Source organism: Cynocephalus volans, chromosome 18 (assembly GCF_027409185.1).
Source record: "Cynocephalus volans isolate mCynVol1 chromosome 18, mCynVol1.pri, whole genome shotgun sequence".
Classification (NCBI taxonomy): domain Eukaryota; kingdom Metazoa; phylum Chordata; class Mammalia; order Dermoptera; family Cynocephalidae; genus Cynocephalus; species Cynocephalus volans.
The window spans coordinates 15,918,838-15,946,408 of NC_084477.1; the positions used below are offsets into that span (position 1 = coordinate 15,918,838).

At 49.9% G+C, this 27,571-nt stretch overlaps 1 protein-coding gene across 1 annotated transcript; it reads right to left on the reverse strand.

Annotated features, from left to right (window-relative positions):
• Nucleotides 1–881: 881 nt before the first annotated feature.
• Nucleotides 882–27,269, reverse strand: NTPCR (nucleoside-triphosphatase, cancer-related). The gene is made up of 5 exons (XM_063082791.1): nucleotides 27,113–27,269; nucleotides 22,768–22,930; nucleotides 22,086–22,182; nucleotides 7,731–7,940; nucleotides 882–1,510 (listed from the first exon to the last, which is right to left on the reverse strand). Exons 1-5 carry the CDS (start codon nucleotides 27,267–27,269, stop codon nucleotides 1,442–1,444), a joined length of 696 nt encoding a protein of 231 aa, XP_062938861.1. The 3' UTR covers nucleotides 882–1,441.
• Nucleotides 27,270–27,571: the final 302 nt, after the last annotated feature.

Sequence of the window (27,571 nt, forward strand, 5' to 3'; positions counted from 1 at the left end):
CCTTGCTTTTCTAGCTGAAATTCATGTGAGCGATACGCTTGTCAATTGTGTGCTTTTCAAAGTGAATTCCTCCTTAAGTCAAGACTCGTATCTATCTGTTAGATATCTTAATCTGTTTGAATAGGAGGCATTTCAAACTCAGGGACAGAAGAGAATACCTGTCCCCCACCCCATGCCCACCAGACTCTGCTGCTCTGGTCCTGGCTCATGCTCGGGGTGGGGAGGTGGACGGGCTGCATGTGGCGTCCTGCCCCGGAGGCTGTCCTTCCCTTAAACCCCAGCAGGACGCCGTCTCCACAGGCTGTGCACGTCTGGCCTTGAGTCCTGGTTATTAGTGAATCCACCTTCTCCTTCATTAAATCTCATTGCTTACGATGCAGGGATTGCATCTGACCTTTTCATACATGCTCCTGATCATTCTGTTTGACAAAGTAATTCCGTACTCACAAAGGACCTTGCCACAGCAGACACTAGATGTTCTCTGGAGTCACAGTGGCAGCTACAGTTTCATAGCTAAAGGTCAACTCTGAGGTCTGGGGAACTGCTACACTACAAATGACAAAGACTAAACGAGGCCGCAGCAGGGAATGAGGGAAAGGGCGGTGGCTTCGGAGCCACGGGGACGTGGGTTCCAGTCCTACATCGGCCACTACGGGCACTGTGTTCTCGAGCTAGCCACAGAAACTCCACGCTCAGCTCCTGGCCGTCAGACAGCAGGTGGGCAGAAGCTCCTGGCACCCCAGTGAAACAAGGCCCAGAAAGGCTCAAAAATGCACCCACATTGCCTCAGCCAAGCAGGGCCCTGAGGTGAGCGCACAGGCCCAGGCTGAGCCCCCAACGGTGTCACGCTCCCCACACAAACACTCGCATGTCTGTGAGCATTAGATTCACTCTGTTTATTGAGCAACGAGCAAACAAATACACAGTAAGAGCTTAGGAGGGAGAGCACCTAACATGGTTTTCTTTTGAAATATTAATTTTAAAAAATCAAATAACTGTCATCACTTTGTTTCCTGAGACTGAAACTGCACCTGGAGAGGAACTTAATTTTCATGACATGCAAAACTGATTGGGTAGTGAACGCTTCCCCTGCCCCCTGAACACATTTATATTCTAATCTTCAATGGGGGTGAATTCCATCTAATACTCTGCAAACCATTTCTGAAATCATTTCATAATTTACCTAATCATGTGCACCACCGCATGAGAAAATAAACAGAAACTTTTAGGCATAAACAAGCCACAATGGGTTGTTAATCTTGTGCAGCGGGTCCAGCATTAGGGCTAATCTGATCTTTTAAGAAGCTGATGGAAAACAGCTGGAAGCTTCGCTTGGCCCCACCCACGAGGTTTCATAAACCTGAAAACATAAAAGCTGGCCAGCCGTCCCCCACCTTCCTCCCCCCAGACAGGGCTCTCCCTGCTGCGGAGACACACAGTGTCACTGCCTGCCGCTCTGCACACATGTCACGATGTCTGGCAGGAGGTGGTTTCTGTTTTCCTTGGTGACCTGCGGGAGGAAGCAAGAGAACAGGCCTCAGAGCCCCCTTCTTTTTCTAAGGTCCCCAGGTAGCTCATTTTCTAACAGAAAAGCACAGGAGGCCAGGAGGGGGGAGGCGTGTTTTGTGACCCAAGGGGAAGCCTGGATCTTTAGGAGCACTCTGGAGCAGGGCAGGCGTCACCAAGTCCCACCAGCAGGCTCTGCAAGGTGACAGCTCAAGAGTGAAAGGGGTTTTCTCGCTGCGGGGAGAGCTGTGAACTGAGCCCTGCAAGGCATAGCGGGATGGACAAGGGGAGGCGGTGGAGCCTGAACAGAGGAAGTGCCCGGGAGAAGCAAGAGCCCAGGGGAGCAGCGGTTGCCCGCAGGAGCTGCCAGGGTTCTGGGCTGCTCCCCAAGGCCAGGCGTCTCCTCGTTCCTGCACGTGGAGAATCTGAGCATGCCAGGGGCCCAGGACCTCAGCCAGCCGTTCACTGGAGATGTGACAAAGCTGAGGCCCAGAGACCTGAGGGTGACATTATGGACCTGACCGAGCCTCCTGACCCCCGTATGTTTTCTGTGATTAATGCATCACAAGAACAAGGTAACAGTTTATTCAAGCTCTTCCTGATAATCTGCTTTTTCTTTTCTTTTTTCCCACTACCACATGGTCCAGTCCCAGTGAGCACAGCAAAACCCGGGCCCCACAGGGGGCTGGGTCAGAGTGGGGGCAGGGCTGTCCCTTCTGCTGCCACCACACACCTTCCTGCCTGGATGGGTGTCCAGGCTGAGCCCCTGCCCAGCTGAGACTGGCCACCTAAGGGGCTGCAGGGGCTCATGGTGCTACAACAGAGCCAGTGCCACCCTCACTCAGACAGCACTCTCCAAATCTGGAGTAGATCTAAAAAGAAAAATTAAAAATGGAAAAGACACACTCTGGAAACACTTTCTCACGAAAAACTGATGAACAGAATGCAAACAGCACAATATGAACATTTAGTGCCTCTCTGATTTCCGAGGGTTGTTTCTGAGACCGGTGCAGTAGGACGCTCATGTGAACGGTCTGCAGAGCTTGGCCATCAGGTTCCCAGCTCACCCCAGACAGAGCCTCCAGTGCAAGAGCGAGCAAGACCATCTGCCAGCCCCAGGGGTCCCTGCGAAACCCTGGTCTACTTTTTATTCAACCACCAGAATTCTGGTTGCAGAAAATCTGTGGAGGCTACTAACATTAGTTAAGCGCATGTATTTCACAGGGCCTTCACCTTTAGCCTAGTAGGGACACAGCCCTTAGATTAGTAGGACCACAGTCCTTAGATCAGGCTGTAGACTAGTAGGACCACAGTCCTCAGCTGTTAGAAGGGCCAAAGTCCTTTAGTTTCGGCCGTAGCATAGTGGGGCCACAGCCCTGTAGTTTTAGCAAGACCAAAGCCTTATAGCTTAGGAGTAGCCTAACCTTTTAGAATTGCACATAGAAATGCTAAACTTGGGAAAAACCAGAAAACTTTCACAGGACTAAAAAGTCTCTGGTGTGGATATGAAAATTGTAACACAGCAAAAGTGCTTGCTCTAAGGGCAGATGCCTTTGGTGCAGCTAAACCTAATGATGGGAAAATATGTGAGCTAAAAGCTTCTAGGCTACGCTGCCAATTAGCGGCTGGTTCCACATTTCACCTTCAGCTGTTTCTTTAAGTTTCCTAGGAAACTCAGTGCTGCCATAACAATTATCTCATTGGTTCTTCTGCATGTCACACAGTTTAGTTTTATGACTCCTTTGATGGTAAATTGCTTGAACTATTTTTAAGTTGCACCTGCTTTAATGAAAATTGTTATGTAGCCAGTTTATGTTTTCACTATGACCGATTAACCACCTGTGTTCTTTTCTGTAACTTTCTTGCCTGGACAATAAAAACAGAGAGAAAACCTAGTTTGGGGTTATTTCCCAGGAATTCCTTCCCTCAAAGAAGGCGTCTCCTGGAATCAACTCCTTCTAGGACTCTCACTGCTCTGGAAAAATGGGCTTTGAGTAATCGTTTGCGTCTCTGTCACCCTGGGAGAGAGGTGACAAAAATCTCTCCCGAACAGAGAAGAGGGGACTGGGAGCTGGGGACAGAAACAGGAAATGAGAAAGACCGCAGGAGGGAACAGAGTCCCCAGAGCCTTAAGAGAAAGAAAGGAGCCAGGGACACCTGAGCCCCGCTCTGCCTGGTGGCCCCTGGCAAGGCTTTACCCTGGGCACCTAACACAGTCATTCAATTCTGGGTGGAGGAGGGTCTTGGGACTACAGTCGAGTGGTTACAGAAAGACTAGCAAGGCTCTGACATTAAGCATCCAAGGTCCTCTGTGCCTCCGGGGACCGCAGAAGGGCCTTGGAGTGGACAGCCAATAACTTGGGCATCACAACACCCCCAAACTGAGACCATGTGAATAAAGGAACATGCAGGGGAAATGCCTCTTAGTGTATAACTATGCTCAAGAAGCAAAACAAACCCACGGGCTCATGCATCTCCTTGACACTGTGTGGGAAAGACCCTGAAAATCTCTAACAAGCAAAGGATTACTGAACAAATGGACAGTGCGTGTCCCATGAATGAGCATGTATCAAAAGTTACTGCTGGTCTCTTTGTGTTTCATGTTTTGTTTTTAATCATTTTATTGAAACTAAAAATAGGATTAGTCATGAAGCCAAATCTTCTAACTTCACTTTTTCTGGAAGACAAGTTTGAAGCCGCCAGTGCCCATGTGGGAAAGGACTATGTGTCACTCTCTAGGTGGAAACACCACGTTTTCCTAGAGGAGGAGGAGAACAGGTGAGACGGCTTCTCTGCTTGGGTCTCCTGCCTACAGACGCGCATGTGTGTGTGTAAAGTAGCTTTATTGATATATAATTCATAGACCACAAAGTCCACTCTCCTAAGGGTAGAACTCAGTGGTTTTTAGTATATCCAGAGTTTGCGATCATCACTGCTATCTCAGATGACAATAGAACATTCTCATCACCCCAAAAAGCAGCTGCCCATTCACAGTCCCTCTCTGTTCTCCCCTCCCCCTGCCTCTGGCAACATCGACTCTATTGCCGTCTATAAATCTGCCTCTTCTGGACATTGTATCTAAATGGAATCATATGTGATCTTCCCTGACTGGTTCTTTCAGGTAGCATTATGTGACATTAGTTCACCCATGTGTAGCATGTATCGTATTTCATTCCTCATTGCTAAATTATCTCCCATTGTATGGATATACATTTGTTTGTCCATTCATCAGTTCATGGACATTTGAGTTGCTCCCGCATTCTGGCTATTATGAATAACGCTGCTATGTGTCTGGCTGTAATTACTAGGAAAAATAAGAAGTGTGTCTATCCCGTCTTGTCTAGAACTGGAAGTGTTCTTGGAGTTTTTCTGAAAAATAACTGATGGAGTTTCAATGTGTTATCCCCTCCAAAACTCATGTGGAAATTTGATCCCCAATGTGACAGTGTTGGAAACTGATTGAGTCATGGGGGTGGATCCCGCGTGAATGGATTAATGCCCTCCCTGGGGGAGGGGGAGTAATGAGTGCGTTCTTGCTCTATTAGTTCCCACGAGAGCTGGTTGTTTAAAGGACCCTGGCACCTCCCCCCCCCCTTGCTTCCTCTTGCCATGTGATCTGCTTGTACCCGCCAGCTCCCTGCCACTTTCCACCATGAATAGAAGCAGCCTGAGGCCTGTGCCAGACGCAGCTGTCGCAGAATCGTGAGCCAAATGAACCTCTGTTCTTTATAAATTACCCAGTTTCAGGTGTTCTGTTATAGCAACACAAAACGGACTAAAACAGTAACGTTCCGTCCACCTGGCACTATGGAGAACAGTTAAGTGCAGGAGACACTGCTGACTTTGGTGGCACCTCCCCCAGTCACGAGCTCATTCTTCCTTCACACTACGCATGCTCTCCTGGTAGCAAGGGGGCTGCCCCATCCCCTGCAAAGCTTATCTCCTCCCTTCTTCCCCCATGTCCTCCTTCCAGAAACCACCCCAGAACCACTTTCCTTGGACACTTCTTCCCACTCTCTCTGCTCATATGATCTCTCCCTTCTCTGTCCCTAAATTTTGACAGTCCCATGGTCTATTTTCTTCAGGGAAGGGAACATGCCTCACATGTGCCTGTACTGTGAGTAAGGGCTGGATGCAAAGGACACTCTCAAAACTGCATTCGGATACTTTACTGCATGTTAGAAATAGGACCCAAGACGGTATCTAATCCAACTCCTAAGTTTGCAGATAAGGAAAATGAGATTCTTCAATTTATAAAAGAGGAACAGAAGGACAACACAGACCCCAAAGCAGCACAGGAATGGCAGGGAGTGTCAGCCCCTCTCTCTTACATCATTAACTCAAAGCTAATCACTTTATTTACAGATCATTAGGAGCAATGATTACCTTGCCTGGAGAATAATTTCCAGTCTTAGAGAGAGGAGGAAACGTGGTATCATCTTAAGATACGACGCTGATTTCTGGACATAACAGGCAGCCCCTCTATCCCTCCTTCATGCTTGTAGATTAGTTTGCAGAGACAGCCAGTCCCTGGAGTTTAACGCTAGCCATTTCCCAGCCTTCCAGCCTGGAAGCTGTCTGACCTGAAGATTAACTTTCTCTTATCTTTCACCATCTATTGCCTCCATTTCCACTGAAATGCTAAAATTACAACCAAAACTGTAATGTGGAGGCGCTGTAAAGCAAGAGACTGAGAAGCCTACACAGAACTCTGAAGACAAGGGCCCCACACGCTTTTCCAGGATGTCACCGAAGGCGTGACCCTTCCCAGCTCTAGGTCCCCTCCTTAGAGAGACCTTCCCTGACCGCCCCCTCTGCCTGCACTGCCCTGGTTTCTCTTCTTTGCTGTCAGTACCTGGATTGCTCGTCTGCTTCTGTTGTTGGGATCTGGCTGCTCCCCTAGGATGTTGGCTCCACTATGGCAAGGCCTTGGTCAGTCCCATTCACCAGTGTCACTAAGATATGGAGTGACGCCAACCACACAGGGGACGCTCAATCAGTACTTACCGAGTCAGCGAATGAATGAGCACGTGAAGGAAGGCACGAGTTTCCAAGTCTGGTTGGTCTAACCCTAATGGCTGTTTACTGCCACACCCCCGGCTACATCCCCCTAGGGCCGGTGGGCCATGAGACATTCCGGATGGTGACGTAAGGCACTCCTGGACACTTTGCAGCTAGAGCGCACCCTCTACTCCCACTGACAGGGTGGCCCTGTCTGCCTAGTTCACGTGACACTTGCAGGGCCAGGGAGCCTCCGGAGCCAGGGGAGGAGTGTGAGGGGGTAAGTGGGGCAAGACAACGTCTGACTGACAAGGGTACAAGGGTACAAGACGATGGGGTCAGAACAGCCAGGATCTGGGCAGACTGCCAGCAGGGCCACAGGAGCCAGACGCTGCCGGGTCAGCCCCAGCCCCCCACGTCTCCCAGGGCTCTCCAGCAGCACCTCTCACACTGCAGGGCCTCAGAGCCACAAAGGGCATCAGGTACATCCCCAGAGCTGCCCTTAGGCAGGGCCCAGTGGTGCGTGCGTCACAGCTCCAGGTGCCACCTATGGCCAGTCTGTGATCCTCACTGAGTGGCCACACCCTACAGCTGCGCTGATACAGCAGCCACATGCGGCCACCGAGCCCCTGAAACATGGCCAGTGGGGCTCAGAAACAGCCTGTTTGTTTCATTTACGTTTAATGCAAACCTAAATGGCTGCAAGTGGCTGGGGCTCTGGTACTGGATGACGCACACGGCATGTTTCTGCCCTGCAGGAGGGGCTGCTGGACAGAGCTACCCACAGCCTCGGGGACTCTGTAGCCCGCCCCTGTCCCCGCCTCTCCCCACCAGCAGGAGTGGGACAGCGTAAGAGGGAAGCCTTACAACAAAACTGAGCTTGTCGGCCTCTGATCCCACCCTGACCTGTCGACCTGGCAAGACAGAAGCTGACGACAAGCCAGCAGCTGCTCCAGCAACTCTGACGCACGAGGTCCTGGGCCGGAGGGAGGTGGGGAAGGCGGCAGCCAGAATGGGGGACGGCCAGACTCCCCCTAAAGCCACTGTGCTTTTTCATCAAGTAGAGGTGCCATTTAAATTCTACATGTTTCTGGGAAATCAGACTCATCTATGTCCCAGCGTAGGAGGGAAGATGGTGATTCAAAGCCAGCGGTGTACCTTAGAGCTGCCTGCTGTCACAGTCGCCTGCTGCCTTTCACAGACACGGGGGGCGGCGTACTCACGTGGAACACCTGCACGTCGCTTCTGCCTCTGATTTCCTCCACAAGGGCCAGCGGCTTCCCTTTAGGTACGGGGATCGTGCCAAGGACCACGGTCCCAGGCGTGGACAGTGTGTGACGAACAGCGTGGATGAAGGGCTGGCTGAAGAGCTCCATCTTCCCAATCTCATCGACCACGCACACTCTCCACCCCGGGCCGCTGCTGTCATCTGCCTGCGGACGACGAAGATGTTCACTGACACCAAGTCACGTTAGTCACAGGGCCCGGGGTCCCACTCCCAGTCACTTTCCAGCCAGCATCACACCAGTGCGAGTCAACCACACCTGGAAGTTGGGAGACTGTCCTCACCGTGCAGGCGGGGCGAGAACCAGGACTGACCTAGCAGCTGTCTGTGGGGACCTGGGGACTGCAGCACCCATGAACTTCAACTCCCTGGGCCACCCGGCTTTCCTCGGTTTTCCTCCTCAGGAACAGTCCCAGCACCAACCAAGCCTCATGTTTATATGCACCCAGGAGATAAGTGGCCCTCAAACGCCTCGGGTTTAGAAGAAATGAGACAGCGAGCCTGGGGCCGTTAGCAGCAACTCGGCCTCTGTTTTGTGATTTTGAGTCCTATGAGGCTCCCGCCTGCAGGGAGTTGCGAGTCACAGCCAATCACAACCTGTGCGTTTCAGGCCCCCTCGCCCTGGGGGGGCAGGTGGAAAGCAGCAAAGAGGAAAAGGAAAGGAGTTTGGGCTAAAAGAAACAGAAGCGAGCATTTGTGCCCTGGAGACCTCGGATCCCCGTCTAAGACTTTGCTCCAATTCACATTCATTCCTTCCTGGAAAATGCGGCTGGGAACAGGCATGCAGCCAGCCTGCCAGAGTCCAGCGACCCCAGCTCCAGGACCGCACCCCCGCCCAGTCCCCTCCCACACAGCACAGGGCCGACCTGTGGCAGCACCAGAATGTGGCACAAGTGGTGCCAGCCACTCCTGAGGGCAGGTAAAGACACCTGCTGGGGCTGTCTGGACCCCTGCTCTTGGGTCACTGGCTCTTGGGGAAGGGAGCTGCTAGGCTGTAAGGCCATGTGGGTGACTGATGGCAAGGTGTGTGGTGAGGCACTACGGCCTGAGGGACCGAGCCAGCCAGCAGCCTCCTGAGGGAGCTCAGAAGGGCCACTCCGTCAAGCCTCGGAGGTAACAGCCCCAGCCAACAGCTGGACAGCGACCTCACCAGAGCCCCCCAGCCAGGGCCACCCAGCAAGCTGCACCTGGATCCTGGACCCTCGAAACTGTGTGAAATGATAAATGTTTGTTATTTTAAGCTGCTAAATTTTGAGGTAATTTGTTACACAGCAACAGATGACAGATACCCGTGTCCTCTCTAGAAAGCCCCCTAGAGAAGGCTGGTATGCCTTTGGTCCTTCCACAGGAGGGTCACAGCAGAACACATAACAAACACTTCAGTGAACACTAAATGGCAAATACACTTTACATATTTTTGTATAAATATTTTAAAAACTGTATGTAAAGCTGATTTACAGAGCACTTTTCTCTGTAGTTCCTAGACTCCTTACATATGACAGCAATGCAGGCCCACAGTGCGTGTCTGAATTAAGCTAGATCTTTGCTCAAATTCCAAATGCCAGAGCTACTTGTGTGCCAGCACCAGTGGTGGCAGGGTGCATGTGGCTGCCAGTGACAGACAGGCTGAGGATCAGATCCTAAAGGCTTTGAATGGTGCACAGAGAGATGGGGACCTCGTCCCACAGCTGAGAGTCTAAGCCAGGGAGGGTCAAACCTGTGCTAGAAAGCTGGGCTGGCTGCATGGGGTCAAGAAGACGCGTGCGGTGCCTTTGGGGATGGACAGTGTGAGTGACAGAGTGGCGTAGTGGAGCACGTTTTTCAGACTCTGAAGTGTGTGGCACTCTATTTTCCTACTCGATGTCACATGCAGAGGAAATACTTCTCCAATCATTTTATTAGCAAAAAGACCAAGAAGGGGCCCACTGTCACTGCCCGAGAGGTCTAAACAATCTCCGAACTTCTGTGACGTACTTCATTTCTACTGTCCTGTGGGTTTTTCTGTCACATGCCCACCCCCCCAGCGCAGGGACACAGTGGTCCTCAACTCCGCCCTTCCTGTGGGCTGACTGCCAACCGCGCTGACAAGTGGGACGTTGCCAGGGCCAGCGTGCCCTCTGCAGCTGTGGACTGCTTATACAAGGTTCCTCTTCAAAAGCCAATGCCAGGTATGGCAGAAGTAAACAGCTCTTGGCCACCTGTCTGTGGTGAGAGAGGGGCAGTCCGTCCCGCGGGCAGGGCTCTGTCTTCCTCCGGCTGGCCCACACTTGCCAAGGGGGGTCGGGCCTTCTGCTACCTCCAGAGGCAATGAAAACTGTGATGTCACCTTCCCAGAGGCTGCTGCCTAAAAGCTAAATGGAACCCAATTTTGGCACACCAAAATGCCAGCTTTAAAAGCACCAAACCAGAACAAGTGACAGCAGCACAAAAGGAGGCGTGTACGTGCATACATATGTGCACGTGGATGCAGGCAGTCGGCTGCGCGTGGCCGTGCGTGTGTGTATATGTGCACGTGTGCAGGTGGGCAGCACGGGTCCCCCAACCCTCCGCTACCTTCTCAGCACACTCCCAGGGACAGCTCACCCCGTCCACGTTAAGTTTCAGCACAAACGCATTCGGATACGTATGCATTACCTTCTACCAACTGGAAATACACATCTTACAATCTGGGCTTAAATAAAATCCTCATTCTGCCCAGAATTAGGGACTTTAAAAATCCAAGGGCTGTGGGAATCCCCAAAAGAAGTCTGTGATTTGCAATGAAAAATGGAAGTTATTCCCATTCCACTGAGATGGACGTCAGACGCCGAGCTAAGAAGCCCGTGAACACCCAGCTTGCTTTCCTACGGCGCAGACAAGCTCGACAGCTTAATAAAGAACCACTGTGATCTTCAAAATTGTTTTATTTCTATGTAAATGTGAGCCACTTCAGAGGGAAACTATAAATAGGTCAGTGAACCATCACTCGTACTGCTGACCTTGCTGCAAGTTCTGAGAACACAGAAGTGAGAGCACTGGGGCCCAGGCTTGAGGACGGTCACCAACCGGCCCTGCCTCCGTGTCCCGGCCTGGGGAGAGCAAGCACCAGGTCCCCGAGCAGCCCCACCTGCAACTGCTCAGCAGGAGCACATGAGACTGTGCCATGCGGGCAGGATCCCTGTGTCCATGCCGCCCGGGGCATCCACGCCAGGTGGCATAGTGTGTGAAGCTGCACTGTGGTCCTGTGTCGCTGGCCATGGCCATCCTGACCACGACCTCTCAGAGACTTACATTTCAGCTCATTGTAAATCTTCAGTCAGCAAGATGAGAAAAGCAGGTTTCTGGTTCCTCTGTTCGGAGAGAGATTTTCCTTGAAAGACAGGCCTCAAATTGACCAGCCAGGCATGAGAGAAGTGACTTTGTGGCTTTGCTTGCGGGTAGCCAGTGTGCCTTCCAGAAAGACTTAGAGCAGAAAATGCCACTTATAGCAGAGACCGAGAACAGCACACTTTTTTGAGGTCCATTGTTTCTCTTAATATGTGTCTCTAATATAAAGAAAATGTAACATACAATAAGCAATTTCATTTAACCAAAATACTGAACTGAGAGCAAGCTAATTAAAGTGGTTTGCTGTTTTGAATTATTTGCATAATAAATATTTCTGGTGCTACGGAGGTTAATTTGTCTACACGTCAGACACACAGACCTGCTTCTGAGCTGACCCGTCTGGGAGGCAAGCTCCAGGGCGTCTGTGGGGGGCCAGGTGGCACCACCACAGCGTCCCCCCAAACAGCTATGAGTTCTGGGGGGTGGAAAAGCCGATGGTGACAGCAGCCCCCACCCACCGGCCCAGTTCCTCACCCCTCTGAGTTACCAACTAAAAATGCAGGGCTCCAGTCAGACTCCAGGCCTTTGAGTTCCAGAATCCCATTGCAGTCTGGTGGCATGTGGAGCGTGTGTCCCAGGGAGTGGCCAGGATGTGACATCTGGAGTGCCCAATACACTCTGCAGCCACCCATCCCCACGTGGGCACACTCTGGCAGAAGCTGCTCCCAAGGACATGCCAGGAATCCCTCCCCGGGCTCGAGCACACTATCCCTGAGGCTGCTCCTGGAGGCCCCAAATGGACTCTCGGGGTTCACCACTTGATTGCCTGACGGAGAGCACCCGACAGTACCCCGGAGCTTTTGAAGCTGCAAGAACCACCCCAGGATTGAGGCAGCACCTGCTGCAGACAGTCGGCCCAGTGCAGAGGGCAACCCACTGCTCCTGGAGACCTCAGTGCCTTGGGACCAGCCTGGATGACTGGGCCGTGGACTCCACTATAGCCCTGCTCCCTGGAAAACACAACTCAGACTGCGAGAGGAGGTCCCCAGAGACCACCACCCATCAATTCACGCAGCTCTCAAGGAAAAGGGTCAGAACCATCCCTCTGACTAGCACCTCCTCGGAGCCGGGGCAGAGGGACGTTGCAAGCCTTACTGCATCCCGTCCCCAAACAGCTTCACAGGTGTCAGCATTCCTATTTACCGACAAGGAATGAGGTCAGCTCAAGTGACCTCCCCCAAGTCACTGAGCACGCAGTGATGGAGCCAGAGCCAGACCTAACATCACCCAACCCTGAGCCCCTCCCATGCCCAGAGTGCAACACACCTGCGCACCTGCGTTCTGAAGAAGAGAGGACCGTACAACGCACCTGCACACCTGCGTTCTGAAGAAGAGAGGACTGTACAACGCACCTGCGCACCTGCGTTGTGAAGAAGAGAGGACTGTACAACGCACCCGCACACCTGCGTTCTGAAGAAGAGAGGACTGTACAGCGCACCCGCGCACCTGCGTTCTAAATAAGAGAGGACTGTACAACGCACCTGCGCACCTGCGTTCTGAAGGAGACTGTACAACGCACCCGCGCACCTGCGTTCTGAATAAGAGAGGACTGCACAACGCACCTGCGCACCTGCGTTCTGAAGGAGACTGTACAAGGCACCTGCGCACCTGCGTTCTGAAGGAGACTGTACAAGGCACCTGCGCACCTGCGTTCTGAAGGAGACTGTACAAGGCACCCGCGCACCTGCGTTCTGAATAAGAGAGGACTGCACAACGCACCTGCGCACCTGCGTTCTGAAGGAGACTGTACAAGGCACCTGCGCACCTGCGTTCTGAAGGAGACTGTACAAGGCACCTGCGCACCTGCGTTCTGAAGGAGACTGTACAAGGCACCCGCGCACCTGCGTTCTGAATAAGAGAGGACTGCACAACGCACCTGCGCACCTGCGTTCTGAAGGAGACTGTACAAGGCACCTGCGCACCTGCGTTCTGAAGGAGACTGTACAAGGCACCTGCGCACCTGCGTTCTGAAGGAGACTGTACAAGGCACCTGCGCACCTGCGTTCTGAAGGAGACTGTACAAGGCACCTGCGCACCTGCGTTCTGGAGACCGTACAAGGCACCTGCGCACCTGCGTTCTGAAGGAGACCGTACAAGGCACCTGCGCACCTGCATTCTGAAGGAGAGAGGACCGTACAACGCACCTGCGCACCTGCGTTCTGAAGGAGAGAGGACCGTACAACGCACCTGGGCACCTGCGTTCTGAAGGAGAGAGGACCGTACAACGCACCTGCGCACCTGCGTTCTGAAGGAGACTGTACAAGGCACCTGCGCACCTGCGTTCTGAAGGAGACTGTAAAAGGCACCTGCGCACCTGCGGTCTGAATAAGAGAGGACCGTACAACGCACCTGCGCACCTGCGTTCTGAAGGAGACTGTACAAGGCACCTGCGCACCTGCGTTCTGAATAAGAGAGGACCGTACAACGCACCTGCGCACCTGCGTTCTGAAGAAGAGAGGACTGTACAACGCACCTGCACACCTGCGTTCTGAAGAAGAGAGGACTGTACAGCGCACCCGCGCACCTGCGTTCTAAATAAGAGAGGACTGTACAACGCACCTGCGCACCTGCGTTCTGAAGGAGACTGTACAAGGCACCTGCGCACCTGCGTTCTGAAGGAGACTGTACAAGGCACCTGCGCACCTGCGTTCTGAATAAGAGAGGACTGCACGACGCACCTGCGCACCTGCGTTCTGAAGGAGAGAGGACCGCACGACGCACCTGCGCACCTGCGTTCTGAAGGAGAGAGGACCGCACGACGCACCTGCGCACCTGCGTTCTGAAGGAGAGAGGACCGTACGACGCACCTGCGCACCTGCGTTCTGAAGGAGAGAGGACCGCACGACGCACCTGCGCACCTGCGTTCTGAAGGAGGACCGTACGACGCACCTGCGCACCTGCGTTCTGAAGAAGAGAGGACCGCACGACGCACCTGCGCACCTGCGTTCTGAAGGAGACTGTACAAGGCACCTGCGCACCTGCGTTCTGAAGGAGAGAGGACCGTGCGACGCACCTGCGCACCTGCGTTCTGAAGGAGAGAGGACCGTACAACGCACCTGCGCACCTGCGCTCTGAAGGAGAGGACCGCACAACCCACCTGCACACCTGCGTTCTGAAGAAGAGAGGACCACACGATGCACCTGCGCACCTGTGTTCTGAATAAGAGAGGACCACATCTAAGAAATTCACCTCACCACAAAGAAACTGCTTCCCTCTTCAACAAGAACGAACAGCATTCTCGTTGCTAAGGCTCCACCAAGGCACAGGCACAAAACCCACATTTATTTGAGTCATCCTACTGCTTTAAATTCTCAAAAAAAAAAACCTACATATTGTAGGTCTGAGAACAACAGGCAGCACCACTGTCATTTCATCGAGCGTGTGGAGGGAATGGCCTGCACTGGCAGTGGGCACGAGGGACGTGAAGGGACCCCGCCCTCCACCAGGAGTGCACCTCTGCACACGTGGCAGAAGAGCCGTGACCAGGTGTCCTAGTTCCTGCCCCTCCTCATCACCTGACAGAGTGCACAATAGCCACATTTTTAAAAACTTCACTTGCTTAATAAAAATTGTAATCATTAGTTAAACTTTTCAGATTGTAAACCATGATTAAACTTTAAAAGTCTGGAAAAAAATAGTTTGGTATCTTTGATGCCTGCTATCCTTCTCTTTATTAGAAATCGCCCAGAGGAGAGAGAAAAGATTGTTTTTGCTACAGTGAAATGGAGCTGACTTGTTTTTCTAACTAGCGGAGGCAACTGGACAGATTGAAGAACAGCTTAGATTAGGGGAAAAACATCAATCACTGTGGCTTTTTTAGTTCAGCTCTTTCACGTATAGTGGTTTTGTGTTTGTTAATTACTGCTCACCTTGTTACAGAACGTATTCCAAAGGAGAGTAGTTCAATTTGCTTGGCAGTTAAAGCTCAAGAGAAAACTATTTTTATCTTAAGATGAGGTAATAAAGCTGAGATAAAATTAGAATTGGCTAGGGGAAATTCAACCAGGAGCAGGAGCACGATCTTAAAGTGTTTCCCCCACTCACCGCTCATCAGTTTCAAAAGAAAAATAGTAACTACACAGTGAAGCAACTGGATGGTTCCTTGATCAGGTCATCAAGATTAATAGCACTGGACACCACTCGCCTCCACATGACGTACTGGGGAAGGGCTCATCTTCACGTACACAGCGTCCCCACTGAGGCCGGCGTGAGGACACATCGACGGAACTCCCAACGAGGAACATCCCATTAAAACAGAACTGCGTTCTTCAAGAACGCCGGTGTCCTAAATGACAAAGAATGACCATGGACATGTTCCAGATTCAAGGAGGCCGTGGAGGTGCGAAACTAAATGTCGCACTTGACCCCAGACTGGAGATGAACTCGAGGAAAAGAAATGTCACCAAGAACACTGTTAAGTCTGTGGACAAAACCGGAGAGTGATGGGATACTCAAGTATTTCCTCAGTGTAAACCTTACTGAGGGTGACAACCACAGTCTACTGATTATATGAGAGCACATCCTTATTTTCAGGAAAAACACTGAACATTTAGGAGTAAAGTACTCTGATGACTGTGACATATTCTCACATTCTAAGCGGTCACCTCACCATTTATATATTTATACACACGCGCACATACAAACAATAAACAAGCAAGCAAACAATAAAGCAGAGGAATTGAAATGTGAAAACCAGGTGACTGGACAGTGAGTACACAGGTGTTCTTGCATGATCCTTATTCTTGTAACTTCCTCTATCAGTGAAATTACATCCCGGTCAAGTTAAGAAAAATGAGAATCCAGACAAAAAAAGAAAAGCGCAGAGATACGACCTATCTCAGGATCAGATTCAAGAAAACCACCAACGCTTCCCGTGTGAGTTTCCTCCCAGCAGTGCCTGGCGGGCGAGAGGGGAAGGGAGCACTGGGCACAGGACAGAGCTGCCGAGGAAGAGGGAAGTGGGAATAGCTCAGGCAAATAGCAAATGCCACCTGGTCCCATGGGAGGGGCGTGCGGCTCCTCGTGGTCCTGCAGGGTGGGCTGCAGGAGCAGTGGGGTACCCCACCCAGGCAGGGCCTGCGGGGCATCCGATGCTCAGTCCCTCACCCAGGCCGGTGCCACAGAACCACAGAGCCTTGTCCTGGCTGGCGGGATGGTGACAGCAGGAAGGTCACCTGATAAGCGCTGCCAGGTAAGACACACAGCCAGCCTGGCACTGAAGTCTTACTTAATTTCCTGTTTTATTCACTTGAGGCAGAAATGTTTTTACCAACAATTTTTAAGTTAATTTTTAATTTTTATATTTACACCAGAAAGCTTTTGGTTTCACCATTTTTGTTTGTTTTTGTTTTTTAAACACTTGATTTGGAAGTGCCACTTAGTGTGGAAACTGGGCTTTAGAAATGATTCAGAAAAAACAAGTCCTAGTGAGGATCCATTTCTGAACGGCTGCTGCTGCAGAGTTCCCTTCACTGTTACACGTGTGGCTCCTCCATGGTTTCTATCTTTCCACCTTGTGATCACACGCGAGCATCTCTGACCATCCACTCTTGCTCTGACTGGACCACTTCCTCCTCTCGGTAGCCGTGGCTTTGACCGTGCCCCGTTGTCAGGACTGTACTTGGTAAAGCCATGTTTCATCTCCTGTCACAATTCTTTGAAGAAATGCTTCAGGATCTTGATCCCACTTGTTTAAAATTTCCATGGAAAGCTCTGCTCTCGTCTGCAGCTGGTCTGGGTGCAAACACTCTGGCACCCCTTGAGCAGAAAGTTTGCTCAACTGTAGTTTTTCAGCCAGAATTGTGTCAGCTGCACCAGTGAGATGCCTGTGGTGTTGGCTACAGTTTCTGCTGTTAATCATCAGTCCTCTTCAGTTAGGGCACAAACAAAATTAAGTTTTTCCTCTCAAGTTGAAGTGGATGGTCTGACGCTGCGGGTTTTCCCTTCAACATCCTCTTGTCACTTCTTAAAACAAGTTATCCACTTGTAAACTGCTGATTTCTTTGGGGCGCTGTCCCCATAAACTTTCTATAGAGCACCAGTGATTTCTCCATTCTTCCACCCAAGCTTCACCATAAACGTGATGTTTGATCTTACTTCAACTTTAGCAGAATTAGTGTTGCTCTGACAGGAGCTGTTTTCGAACTGATGTCATCTTTCTTAGTGCCTCAAACTAGATCCTGTTCAGACATGTGGTAACAAGGAGTAAAAAATTTTGCAATCCATGCAAAAAAAGTTTTTTTTATAATACACATTTTCCATGAACTTTTTGAAGACCCCTTATATAATTAGTGAAGCATAACAAATGAATTAAAAATGGGTTATTTAATACTTTTCATAAACTGGCTTAGTATATGAAAGAAAATCAATTCAGAAATTCATGGTAAATTACATTCAAAATAAATCCAGATGGATCAGAAACGTAAATGTTAAAAAAAAAAAAAAAAAAAAAAAGCACACAGAAAAAAGAAATACATAGGTAAAATTTTTTATTAATTTGGGACAGGGACATAGGCTTTCTCTTTGTTAAAAAAAAGAAAAAAAGAAATCACCAAACTAAAGTGACAAACTGAGAAAAACAGAATCAATAAATACAAATGCCCTTTTGTATTTACCTTATAAAAGGTCTCTTTCAGCCAAAAGAAATGGGAAGAGGAATGGATAATTTAGATTAAAAAAAAAACTTACCCAATAAACAGCTGAAAAACATTTAACCTAACTAGTGACTTAAAAATGCAAATCGAAGGAAAGAGTGTGTTTTTGTATTAAAAACCAGTCAGAGCTCAGCGCTGGCAAAAGCCCAACAGGACCAACACGTTCCCATGCTGGCCGTGGGGCACGAGGTGACACATGGTCATGGGCCACCTCCACCATGCCAGCAGAGCCCTGGACACTCACAGGCCTTCACCCAGAGAGACCATCGCAACTACAGAAAAAGACACATTGCGCAAAGGGTGTTTGCTGCAAGGTTACCGACAATAGCAATAAATATCCTACCTATCCAACACTGAGGGAATAATAGTTAAATCAAAGACCCAGCCCATACCACGAAACAGTATGCAATCACTAAAATGTCTCAGTTTTGAAGACTGTCGTGTTGTGAGACCATTCCCACGTCACTCGGTCATATAAGGGAAAAACAACCAAGCCTACAAAACCGCATGGAGCATTTCCTCCAATTCAGGATGACTGAGCAAACAAACGAGGTACAGCGAAAAGAGAGAAACATATGCTAATAGTGCTAACTCAGTGATAGGACTATGAGTTACTCGTATTTTCCTCTTTGACTTTTTATTTTTACAAATTTTCTTCCATGAGTATACAGAACTCTAAAACTCAGGAAAACAATAAATGCTGTCAAATAAGGAAAGGTGTCACCCATGGAATGAAAAGACTCAGCTCTACAGAGGGCTTTCTGAGCACTTGCTGGGTCTGGCACGTTCACCAATTGCACGCTACCCTTCTGTGTTCCCCACGGAGCCTGTGACCGTCCGCTCGCTCCCGTTCCCGCCTAAGGTGCACCCACGTGGTGCCTGAGCCTCTTCACCCTTCTCAGATCCAGCCACATTCTCACTTCCCCACGTACAAACAGGCACAGCCCTGCTGGCCCAATCTCATAAGTATTTTTCTATGTTTTTTATAGTATTTTTTAAAAAACAACTTAAATTATCTTTTTCCCCCCATAGTGAAATTTCTTACGCAAAACAGATGTTTGTTAACTTACTGTCAGAGTTTATGTTTTCATATGTCCCAGGCACTGTGAACTAACACACTGTATCCCTGGATAACAGGTTTTACCTGCCTAAATGTGGTCTCTAAAGTTTCTGGTTTACTTTACTTGGTTATTTTGACTGCCAATATTAAAAACTGTCCCTTTATACTCCCGTTTTTGTTGCCTAGTTACTTTAACTTTTTTTTTTTTTAGGTATAAAGGCAAAACATTAATTCCTTTTCCTTTTTTTATCTCAATAAAATATGTGGGATGAGAAAAAAATTTCTGCTCCAGAAATCTGTGACCCTAAATGGGAAAGAATCCCCTGCCAGTAACTTTTCCCACCTGGAACATAATGTCTGCATCTGGTAATCAGAGCATAAAAACCTGGAAGAAGTCTGCTTTTCCTTATTATTAAATTAAAAGAACAGATTCGAGCTCTTGGTCTGGTCAGCACATGACTTCGTATACAATCCTGCAGCTGGACAGCCAGCACCAGCCTGTACATGCTGCTCCCCGGATCCCATCTGCTCAGAGCAGGTTAAGTAGAAATCAATTCTCTGTATTGATCCGGTGCCCACAGCTGGAGTCTTCACCTAAAATTTCATTTGAAGTATTTCACTTGCCCTTGGAACATTTAAATAGAGAGAGATGTATTTGATGGGAAAAGACCTAGGAAGAAAAGTCCCATGTTCTCTGCTCCCACTCAGTACAGCAGCCAGAGTCCCCAGCACAGAGAAGTTGCAACAGGAAAGTACTAGGAAAGGAGGAGTGGGAGGGGCAGGTGGCAGGGGAAGCAGGCAGCAGCCCCTGACCCAAACAGACCGCAAGACACCGCTGGCCACTGACATTGGAGGCTGTCCTCCTCGGCAGGCTACGGCTCAATCTTCAGCAGCCTCTGGGCAACCACCAAAGCCCCACCACACATACCAGCTGAGCTCTGAACGTCAAGGAGCACAGGCAAAGGTCTGGAAGACTGTGCCCACTGAAGAAATGGCAAGTGCAGGCCCCAGGCTGGCGTGAGCCGGGCACGTGCTGGTATCGCGTCTGAGCCGGTGTGGCTGGAGGATGCCGATATGAGGTCAAAGGTAGGAAGGCCTGAGGGCGCAGGCCATTAGAAAGACCTTGGTCTCTCTTCATGGCACAATGGAAACCCCTGGAAGGTTTATAATTGGTTCTTGGGACAGGTCTGTGCTATTCAGTTTTCACAGAAGTAAATCCAGGCGGTAAGTCTTTGCAACAGACTTACTGTTAATCTGTAAAAGTAGTAACAGATTAAATGAAACTCCCAGTCCTGGACATGATCCACAAAGCCCTGCATCCCGTGGCCCTCCCACCTGCCCAACCTCACCTGTTCCTTCACCTGCTCCTGCCCCTGCCCCAGGGCTCTGAGGTCCTAGTGTGTGTTCCTGCCACCTAGAATATTCTCCCAGTCCCTGCCCCACTCTGCAGAAATAGCCCCGTACTCACTCAGCGTCTGAAGCAGTGCTGCTTTCTCATCTTCCCTTAAGCTTAAGTGTCACCTGCTCAGAGCTCCTTCCTGGCCCTGGTCCACCGTCTCCCACAGTGCCTTGCTCTCCTTCACGGCATTCACACCAGTGTCAACTTACCTGTTTAACGCCCGCATTTCCTACCAGACTGACAGTTCTGAGAGGAGAACACAAGTCTGTTCTGTTCGTGACCGTACATACACCCAGGACTTGACAGTATTTGGTAAATGAATGTAAAACACAATACACAATCAACACCACCAAAAGTTGGTCCTTTGAAAAGAACATCTAAATTGACAAATCTTTCACTGGACTGACCAAGAAAAAAAGAGAGAAGACTTATGTAACTAAAATAAGGAATTAAAGAAGGGACAACACTACTGACCTCACAAAGTAAAAGGACTACGGGACAATCTGTGGACAGCTGTATGCCAACAAATCAGACAACTTGGATGAAATGGATGAATGACTGAAAAGCACGAATCACCACAACTGACCCAACAAGAAAAAAATCAACAGACCTATAACAAGTAAAGATATGTAACTAGTAACTAAAAAGCTTCTCGCAAAGAAAAGCCCAGGTCTACACAGCTTCACTGGTGGATTCTATCAAAAATTCAAAGAAAAATTAATATCAATCACTCAAAACCTCTTCCAAAAATTAGAAGAGGAGGGAACACTTCCTAACTCATTCTACTCGGTCACTATTACTCTGATGCCAAAACTAGACAAAGATATACCAAGAAATGAAAGCTACGGCCCATGTTCCTATGAATATAGATGCAGAAATCCTCAACAAAATACTAGCAAACTGAATAATGCAACATATAAAAAAGATTATACACCATGACCAAGAGGGATTTGTCCCAAGTAAGCAAAGTTGATTTAACTTTCAAAAATCAATTAACCTAATACACCATATTCGTATAATAAAGGATGAAAATCACGTAATCACCTTGATAGATACAGAAAACGGATCTGACAAAATCCAATACTCATTTCTTGTAAAATGCTCGACAAACTTGGAATAGAGGGGACTTCCTCAACCTCATAAAGGCCATTTACAAAGAACCCACAGCTAACACCATACTCGGTAGTGAGATACTGAATGTTTTCTCCCTGAGATTAGATCAGGAGCAAGACAAGGACGTCCCCTCTCCCCACTTCTATTCAACACCATACTGGAGGTTCTAGCCAGGGCAATTAGGCAAGAAGTTGATATAAAAGGCATCCAAAGTGGAAAGGAAGAAGACATAAGATGTCAATAAAATAAAACTGTTTTTTGGTTTTTTTTTAAATATAGTGATATCACGTGTTGGGTGCTTAGAGCACCGGGCAGGCATTCCACTACTGGCCACTTGTTCATATAATGACATTTTCTCTTCCTCAGTGTTTGCTGTGCTGTGAAAACAGGTTAGGATATATACGTGGGAAGACAGAGGAAAGGCCCACCTCTGGGGATGTTGGTGTAGCTGGGCCTCGGAGCCTTCCCACTATAAGTATTCATATGTGCTGAATTTATGCAACAGGGAATTACCTGCAGCTCAGAGTGACAACAAACTATGTTGCAAACCCTTAGTAAGGCTCAACCGCTTGAAGACCTGTAAACTGTAAAATGCAAAACTGGCCTGCCTTTAAGAGCAGAAGCCCCTCTGTCCCCAGGGCCAGCAGTTCCCACAATGCACTAAAAGCAAACAGGCTCGAAAAGTGGAAACTGCGTACTCACGTTCCTCAAGACGGGAAGTGCCAACTGCTCAAAGGAGGGCAGGTCCACCACGTACTGCCCAACCCGGCACTCACGTTTTCCGGGTGGTGGCTCCGACCTGAATGAAAAGACACAGTGTCCTTTGTTGAAAGACTTCTGCACTGATTTCTGGTTTCAGCTGCTCCACTGGGCCTCTGACCTCCAGCATATCATTTAGCATATCAGTTTTCCCTCCTGAGAAGGAGCCACCACTAAGTGTCTGCACCATGAGCCACATGCCTTATGCCAGCGGGGCTGTCCCTGCAGCTCCAGGCAGCTCATGCACCAACTCTCTGAAAAGTGGCACTAGACAGAGGGCCAAGAATCACAAAGTGAGAAGAGGTTATGACTCAGGGGAGTAACTTTTAAGTGAAATATGACCTTTTTGTACTTGTTTTTGATACGATGGTCTCATTCTTGGTTTTCTTTCTCTGAGACATCTCTAAAGGCCCAGCATTCTTCGAGATACATGAGATCATGTGGCTCAACCCTGTGCCCAGGAGAAACCCTCAGCCTGAAGGGAAGCAGAGGGCAGCCAAGGACCCAATAGGGTTTTTGCTTTTGATGAATTTAGCTCTTGTTGAACCAGAATAGAAAAGCTCCCAAAACACGGACAGAAAGACAGCTTAGAGAATAGAAGATTACAGCAATGAGACATCATTACCCAACTCTGGACAAAGGCCCTCGAGTGCCGGACAGCGTGACGACATCGAATCCTATCCTTCTCCCTCCCTGTCTGACTTCTTCTGTATAAAATCCATCCACAGGCACCCCAGAGGACTTTAACACCTCGCTGGCTTTCTGGATCAGTGTTGTTTTTCCAACCCCTAAAAAGAAAACAGAGAAAGCCCATCAGGAAACGCTCCCTCGCTGGAGCACACAGCACTTGCCGACTCCAGGACAGCCGTCAAGGCGGGCAGAGCAACGGGCTGCAAATGGACGTCATGAATATTAACTCCACCCTAATTCTGACTGCTCCAAGTGTTAACATTACTTTTAATTTCAAGTAGAAACAAGCATAATAAAAATGGGAATGCTATCCTGAAGTTTATTTTTAAATTCTAAAACACTGTCAGTTTTGTCAGATACACAATCCCAGAGCCAGCTGAGCGACTTGCATCTGGGGAGACAAGCTTGTGTTTTCTCCCAAGTGTGCCTTCCTCACCTGTCCACCAAGGAGGTAACACTGGCCATGCCTGGGTCAGAGGCCAGGCACTCTGAACTAGAATTTCAACCTTTAAGAGACAACGAACTCATTCTTGGTGGGAAAGACACTTTACTGTTCCCTGGACGTACGCAGCTGTATCTCTGAGAACACGGTTCAGGTCATACCTGCACACGTGCACAAGAGCGATCCTATCAGGTTGCAACCCCTTCCCAGATCATCTTCTCCCATGTCCCTGTGCATTCCTTGGCTTACCCCCAAGCCTTCCCACATCAGATCCTATGCACTTCCAGACCCTCGTGCTCCCCCCCTCAGACCCTTCCTTTTCTCCAGCCTGGCCTGTTGGAGAGTCTGTGAACTCTTCTGTGTTTACAAGCACCAACAGGTGCTACTTAATATAATAATACTAATCACTGACCTTATGGAGCCAGACACTGTTCTAGCATGTTCTACAAGCATTTGATTGGATAAGTCTTCACAATCATGCTCTAAGGAAGTTATCATCCTCAAACAAAGAAACTGAGGCACACAGTGGTTAGGTAACTTACCAAGGTTGCACACCTAGTATGAACTATACATCTTTGATGGGGGCTTTTATCTGTCACCATGACTTTTTAAAATATGAGTGTTGTTTCCAATACGGATTTAAGCCAGAGGCATCACGATTACTCAAAAATGGAAAGACAGGGAAAACTTCTAACAGGTCTGCAACTGAGCTACTCTGAGATACTACAGAGTTGCAAATCATATTATTTCTATGGCTACCCACACAGGGTCATCAGGGTTTCCCAAGATACAATATGATCCATTAATCTTATTTAATGTCTCTTTCCTTCAAATTTCACACTAAAATAATGGCACCTGGCCTTCTGGAACATGAACAGCAATCCGTACAGATTCCAGCCGGAGTGAGCCAGTGAGCATGTGGCTGATAAGAGAACAGCGTAGCAAACAAAGTGATGAAGTTCTGACCCCAGTTCTGCCCTCAGTAACTACTGCTTTAGGGAAGTCACTGAAGAGTCTGTCCAGTGCAAGCAAGTGGCGCTGGTGGATGTGTAAGCTGGTGCTCCTCTTCTGAAGGGCAATTTCAACGTGCCCACCACGGCACCCAGCAATTCTATGACTAGGAATTCATCCTCAGTAAATAACCTGACAACAGTAGAAAGATGCATGAAATAGGATGTCCACTGCAGCATTCTCTATAATGGCAAAACACTGATAACACCTTAAACGTTGATAAGTGAGGGAATGCTAACTTATGGCACCATGTGCAATACAGCACGTAAATACACAGGGACACCATGCAGCCTTACAAAGAATACCACTTACTTATATTTATTAGCATGGAAAGTAGACCACAGTATATGAAAATAATATATGGAAAAAAGAAGGCTAAGTAACAGCAGAAATATACAGTATTGGTTCATTTCGTTTCGTTTTTTTTTTTAAACGTGAAGTATGTATGTGTCTACAGAAGAAAATGTTAAGAAGAATACAGAACAAAGGTTTATAGTGCTTATTTCTGTATGCTGGAATTCCATGTGATTGCCACTTTCTTGACTTTTTTTGTGTGTGTGTGCTTACACTGAGTGGGTATTACTGTTATTCTGAGATAAACATGCAATTTATATTTTGAAAAAGAGAAAATGGACCAACTGTAGTAATTCCTGTTCACAAAAGGTATACTGTATGGATTGGTACGTTACGTAGAACACGGTAAAGCAATAAACAGGACGCATCTGTGTCAGGTCCCCTTCTGCTTCAGCTCCAAAAATCTTCTTTCAGTTAATTTTTTCATCTTCATTAGCTAAGCTGCTACCCCAGCTCTGTCTACACTGGCTAAGAGGTGACCTGTGCTGAAGGAGACCCCAAGATGACAGTCACTTACACGCACAGGCAAGAGCAGGTCCAAAAGCTTGAGTATTTTGGTTCTGCCTAGGCAGGCCCTCAGATAAAGATGCAAGTGCAGGAAGTTTAACTGGAGAGGTGACAACACGGTGCACTGGTAGGAAGTACGGGGGTCATAAAGGGAAGGGAAAGACACCAACACGAGGGCATTATCAAGCAGCTGAGCACTGGTCAACTGCAGCCTAACCCCACTGGGGAATCCTAGGAGACGGTTCAGGGCACGTGGTCAGAGTCATCCTGGGGAGGTGTGAGGCAAGGGGGGTTTATCCACTGACTTTCACCAATCATGGGTTGAAAGCCAATTCTGGGGTTCAAGGAATTCCCTGCCTCTTCCGACCTGCCCTGTGTGCAGATCCAGTGGCCTCCAGTGACCAGAGAAAGCCCAAGATGAGTCACAGGTGCAGGCAGCTGGGAGTCAAGAAAAATGCTAAGTGCCAGGGGCACTGACAGCCTATGCAAGGAGTGACCCCTCTGAGAAGATACGTTCTGTGCTGGTCTGAACGCGTTCAGAAGATCCGGACAGGCAGAGTCTGGGATAGAGATGGTGACAGAAAGAACCTAAGCAAATGAAAGCATCAATTACTCCAAAAGGGTGGGGGGGAGGGGAACTGTGCATAAAAGAAAGACTTACAGGTCCCCACATGGCTCTGCTGTGATTAGCTTTTACACAGTCATAATCCTATGAACACTGACTACTGCAGTAAAGAAAACTACATTATAACTGCTAATGCACGGGAGGAAGAGACGGAGGGGGGAGGTTTGAGGACAGGTCTGAGAGGGCTCTCTGTGGAGCTGTCTTCCCACTGTGGGTACCTAAAACTTTGATAGAGAAAGGCGTGCAAAGAGCCATGATGTAACACACAAACGTCCTGGGGCCACCTCCTGAGTAGCAACTGCCTTCCCATCTTCAAATAAAGGACTGACAGGCCAACTTCCAGAAGACGTTTCCCGCCACACCTGGGAGTGCCTTTGGATATCAGGTCACCCTCCTCCTCCTCTGGCGCCCCGTGGCCTGGTAAAACCAAATTCCAGGGCCGAGCCTGTGGCGCACTCGGGAGAGTGCAGCGCTGGGAGCGCGGCGACGCTCCCGCCGCGGGTTCGGATCCTATATAGGAATGGCGGGTGCACTCACTGGCTGAGTGCCGGTCGCGAAAAAGACAAAAAAAAAAAAAAAAAAAAAACAAATTCCAAAGCCTGCGATATCCAGGCAGCCTTTGCTCCTTAAGCTAAACAGAATCGCTGCCACAGAGTGAAGGAGAACCCCGGCCCAGGGTTACCGCCTCCAATGTGTCACCCTGCCTCCCGCGGAGCTGAAGTCCCTTTGCCCGCCGGCCCGCTAGGCTGGGTCCCTGCACCTGCCCCTGGCAGGGCAGCGGGGGCCCGAGCTCCTCCCGCAGCCCCGCCTCCGCCCTCAGCCGCGCCTGCGCAGATGAGCGAGTCCAGACCACCTGGCGGCGCGGGCCCGAATTCCTCTCGCTGCTCCACCTCCGCCCGCGCCTGCGCAGATGAGCGAAGCCAGACCACCGGGCGGCGCAGGCTCGAGCTCTTCCCGCTGCCCCACCTCCGCCCTCTGCCGCGCCTGCGCAGATGAGCGAGGCCAGAACACCCGGCGGCGCAGTCCCGAGCTCCTCCCACAGTCCCACCTCCACTCTCGGCCGCGCCTGCGCAGAGAAGCGGGACTCGGCCACGGGAGGGCCGGGGAGGGCCGGGGAGGGCCGGGGGGCCACGGGGGGCGTTCCGGAGCCAGTGAACCCGGATACGGGAAGAGGCTACAACAACACAGCGTCCCTCCGCCGTCAGACAGCGCCTCTCCCCCCGCCCGCGACCCCCGCTTCTGCAAAACCTCTTTCCCCCTGGGCAGGAGCACGTGGGCTGCAGACCCCGGGCCTGCCGAGGAGACCCGGAACTTCATAGGCCAGAGCAGGGTCCCGGTTACCTGGGGGTCCCGTCAGGAACACGTGCCGGGCCATGCAGGCGGGCTGGGGTCCCGGACCGACTCGGGTCTGGGCCGGGGTCGCGATTCGGGCTCTGCCCCCGGCGGGCCGCAGGCCCCACCCCCGCCGGCCGGAAGCTCCGCCCCTGTGGCCGCGCATGCGTCTTCGCTCTTACAGCCACCTTTGCGCCTCCGTCCTTGGCCGCGGTCTGCGCATGCGCCCCGAGCCGGGCTGCACGCGGCTCCTGCAGTTGTCCCTAAAGGGTTGGGAGCTGATGGTCCGCTCCCCTAGAGGTCTTCGTGCTTCTTCTTGGGTGCCGGCCGTACGTGGGGTGTTTGTCAAGGGAATTGCGTAAGAACGTCAGTTCCTAAGCTGCTGCTCCAGGTGTGCGCCAGCCCTGGAGTTCTGTTCCCTGGGCTCCAGGCTGCAGGGACAGCCCTTCTGGAGAAGGTTTGGGTCCT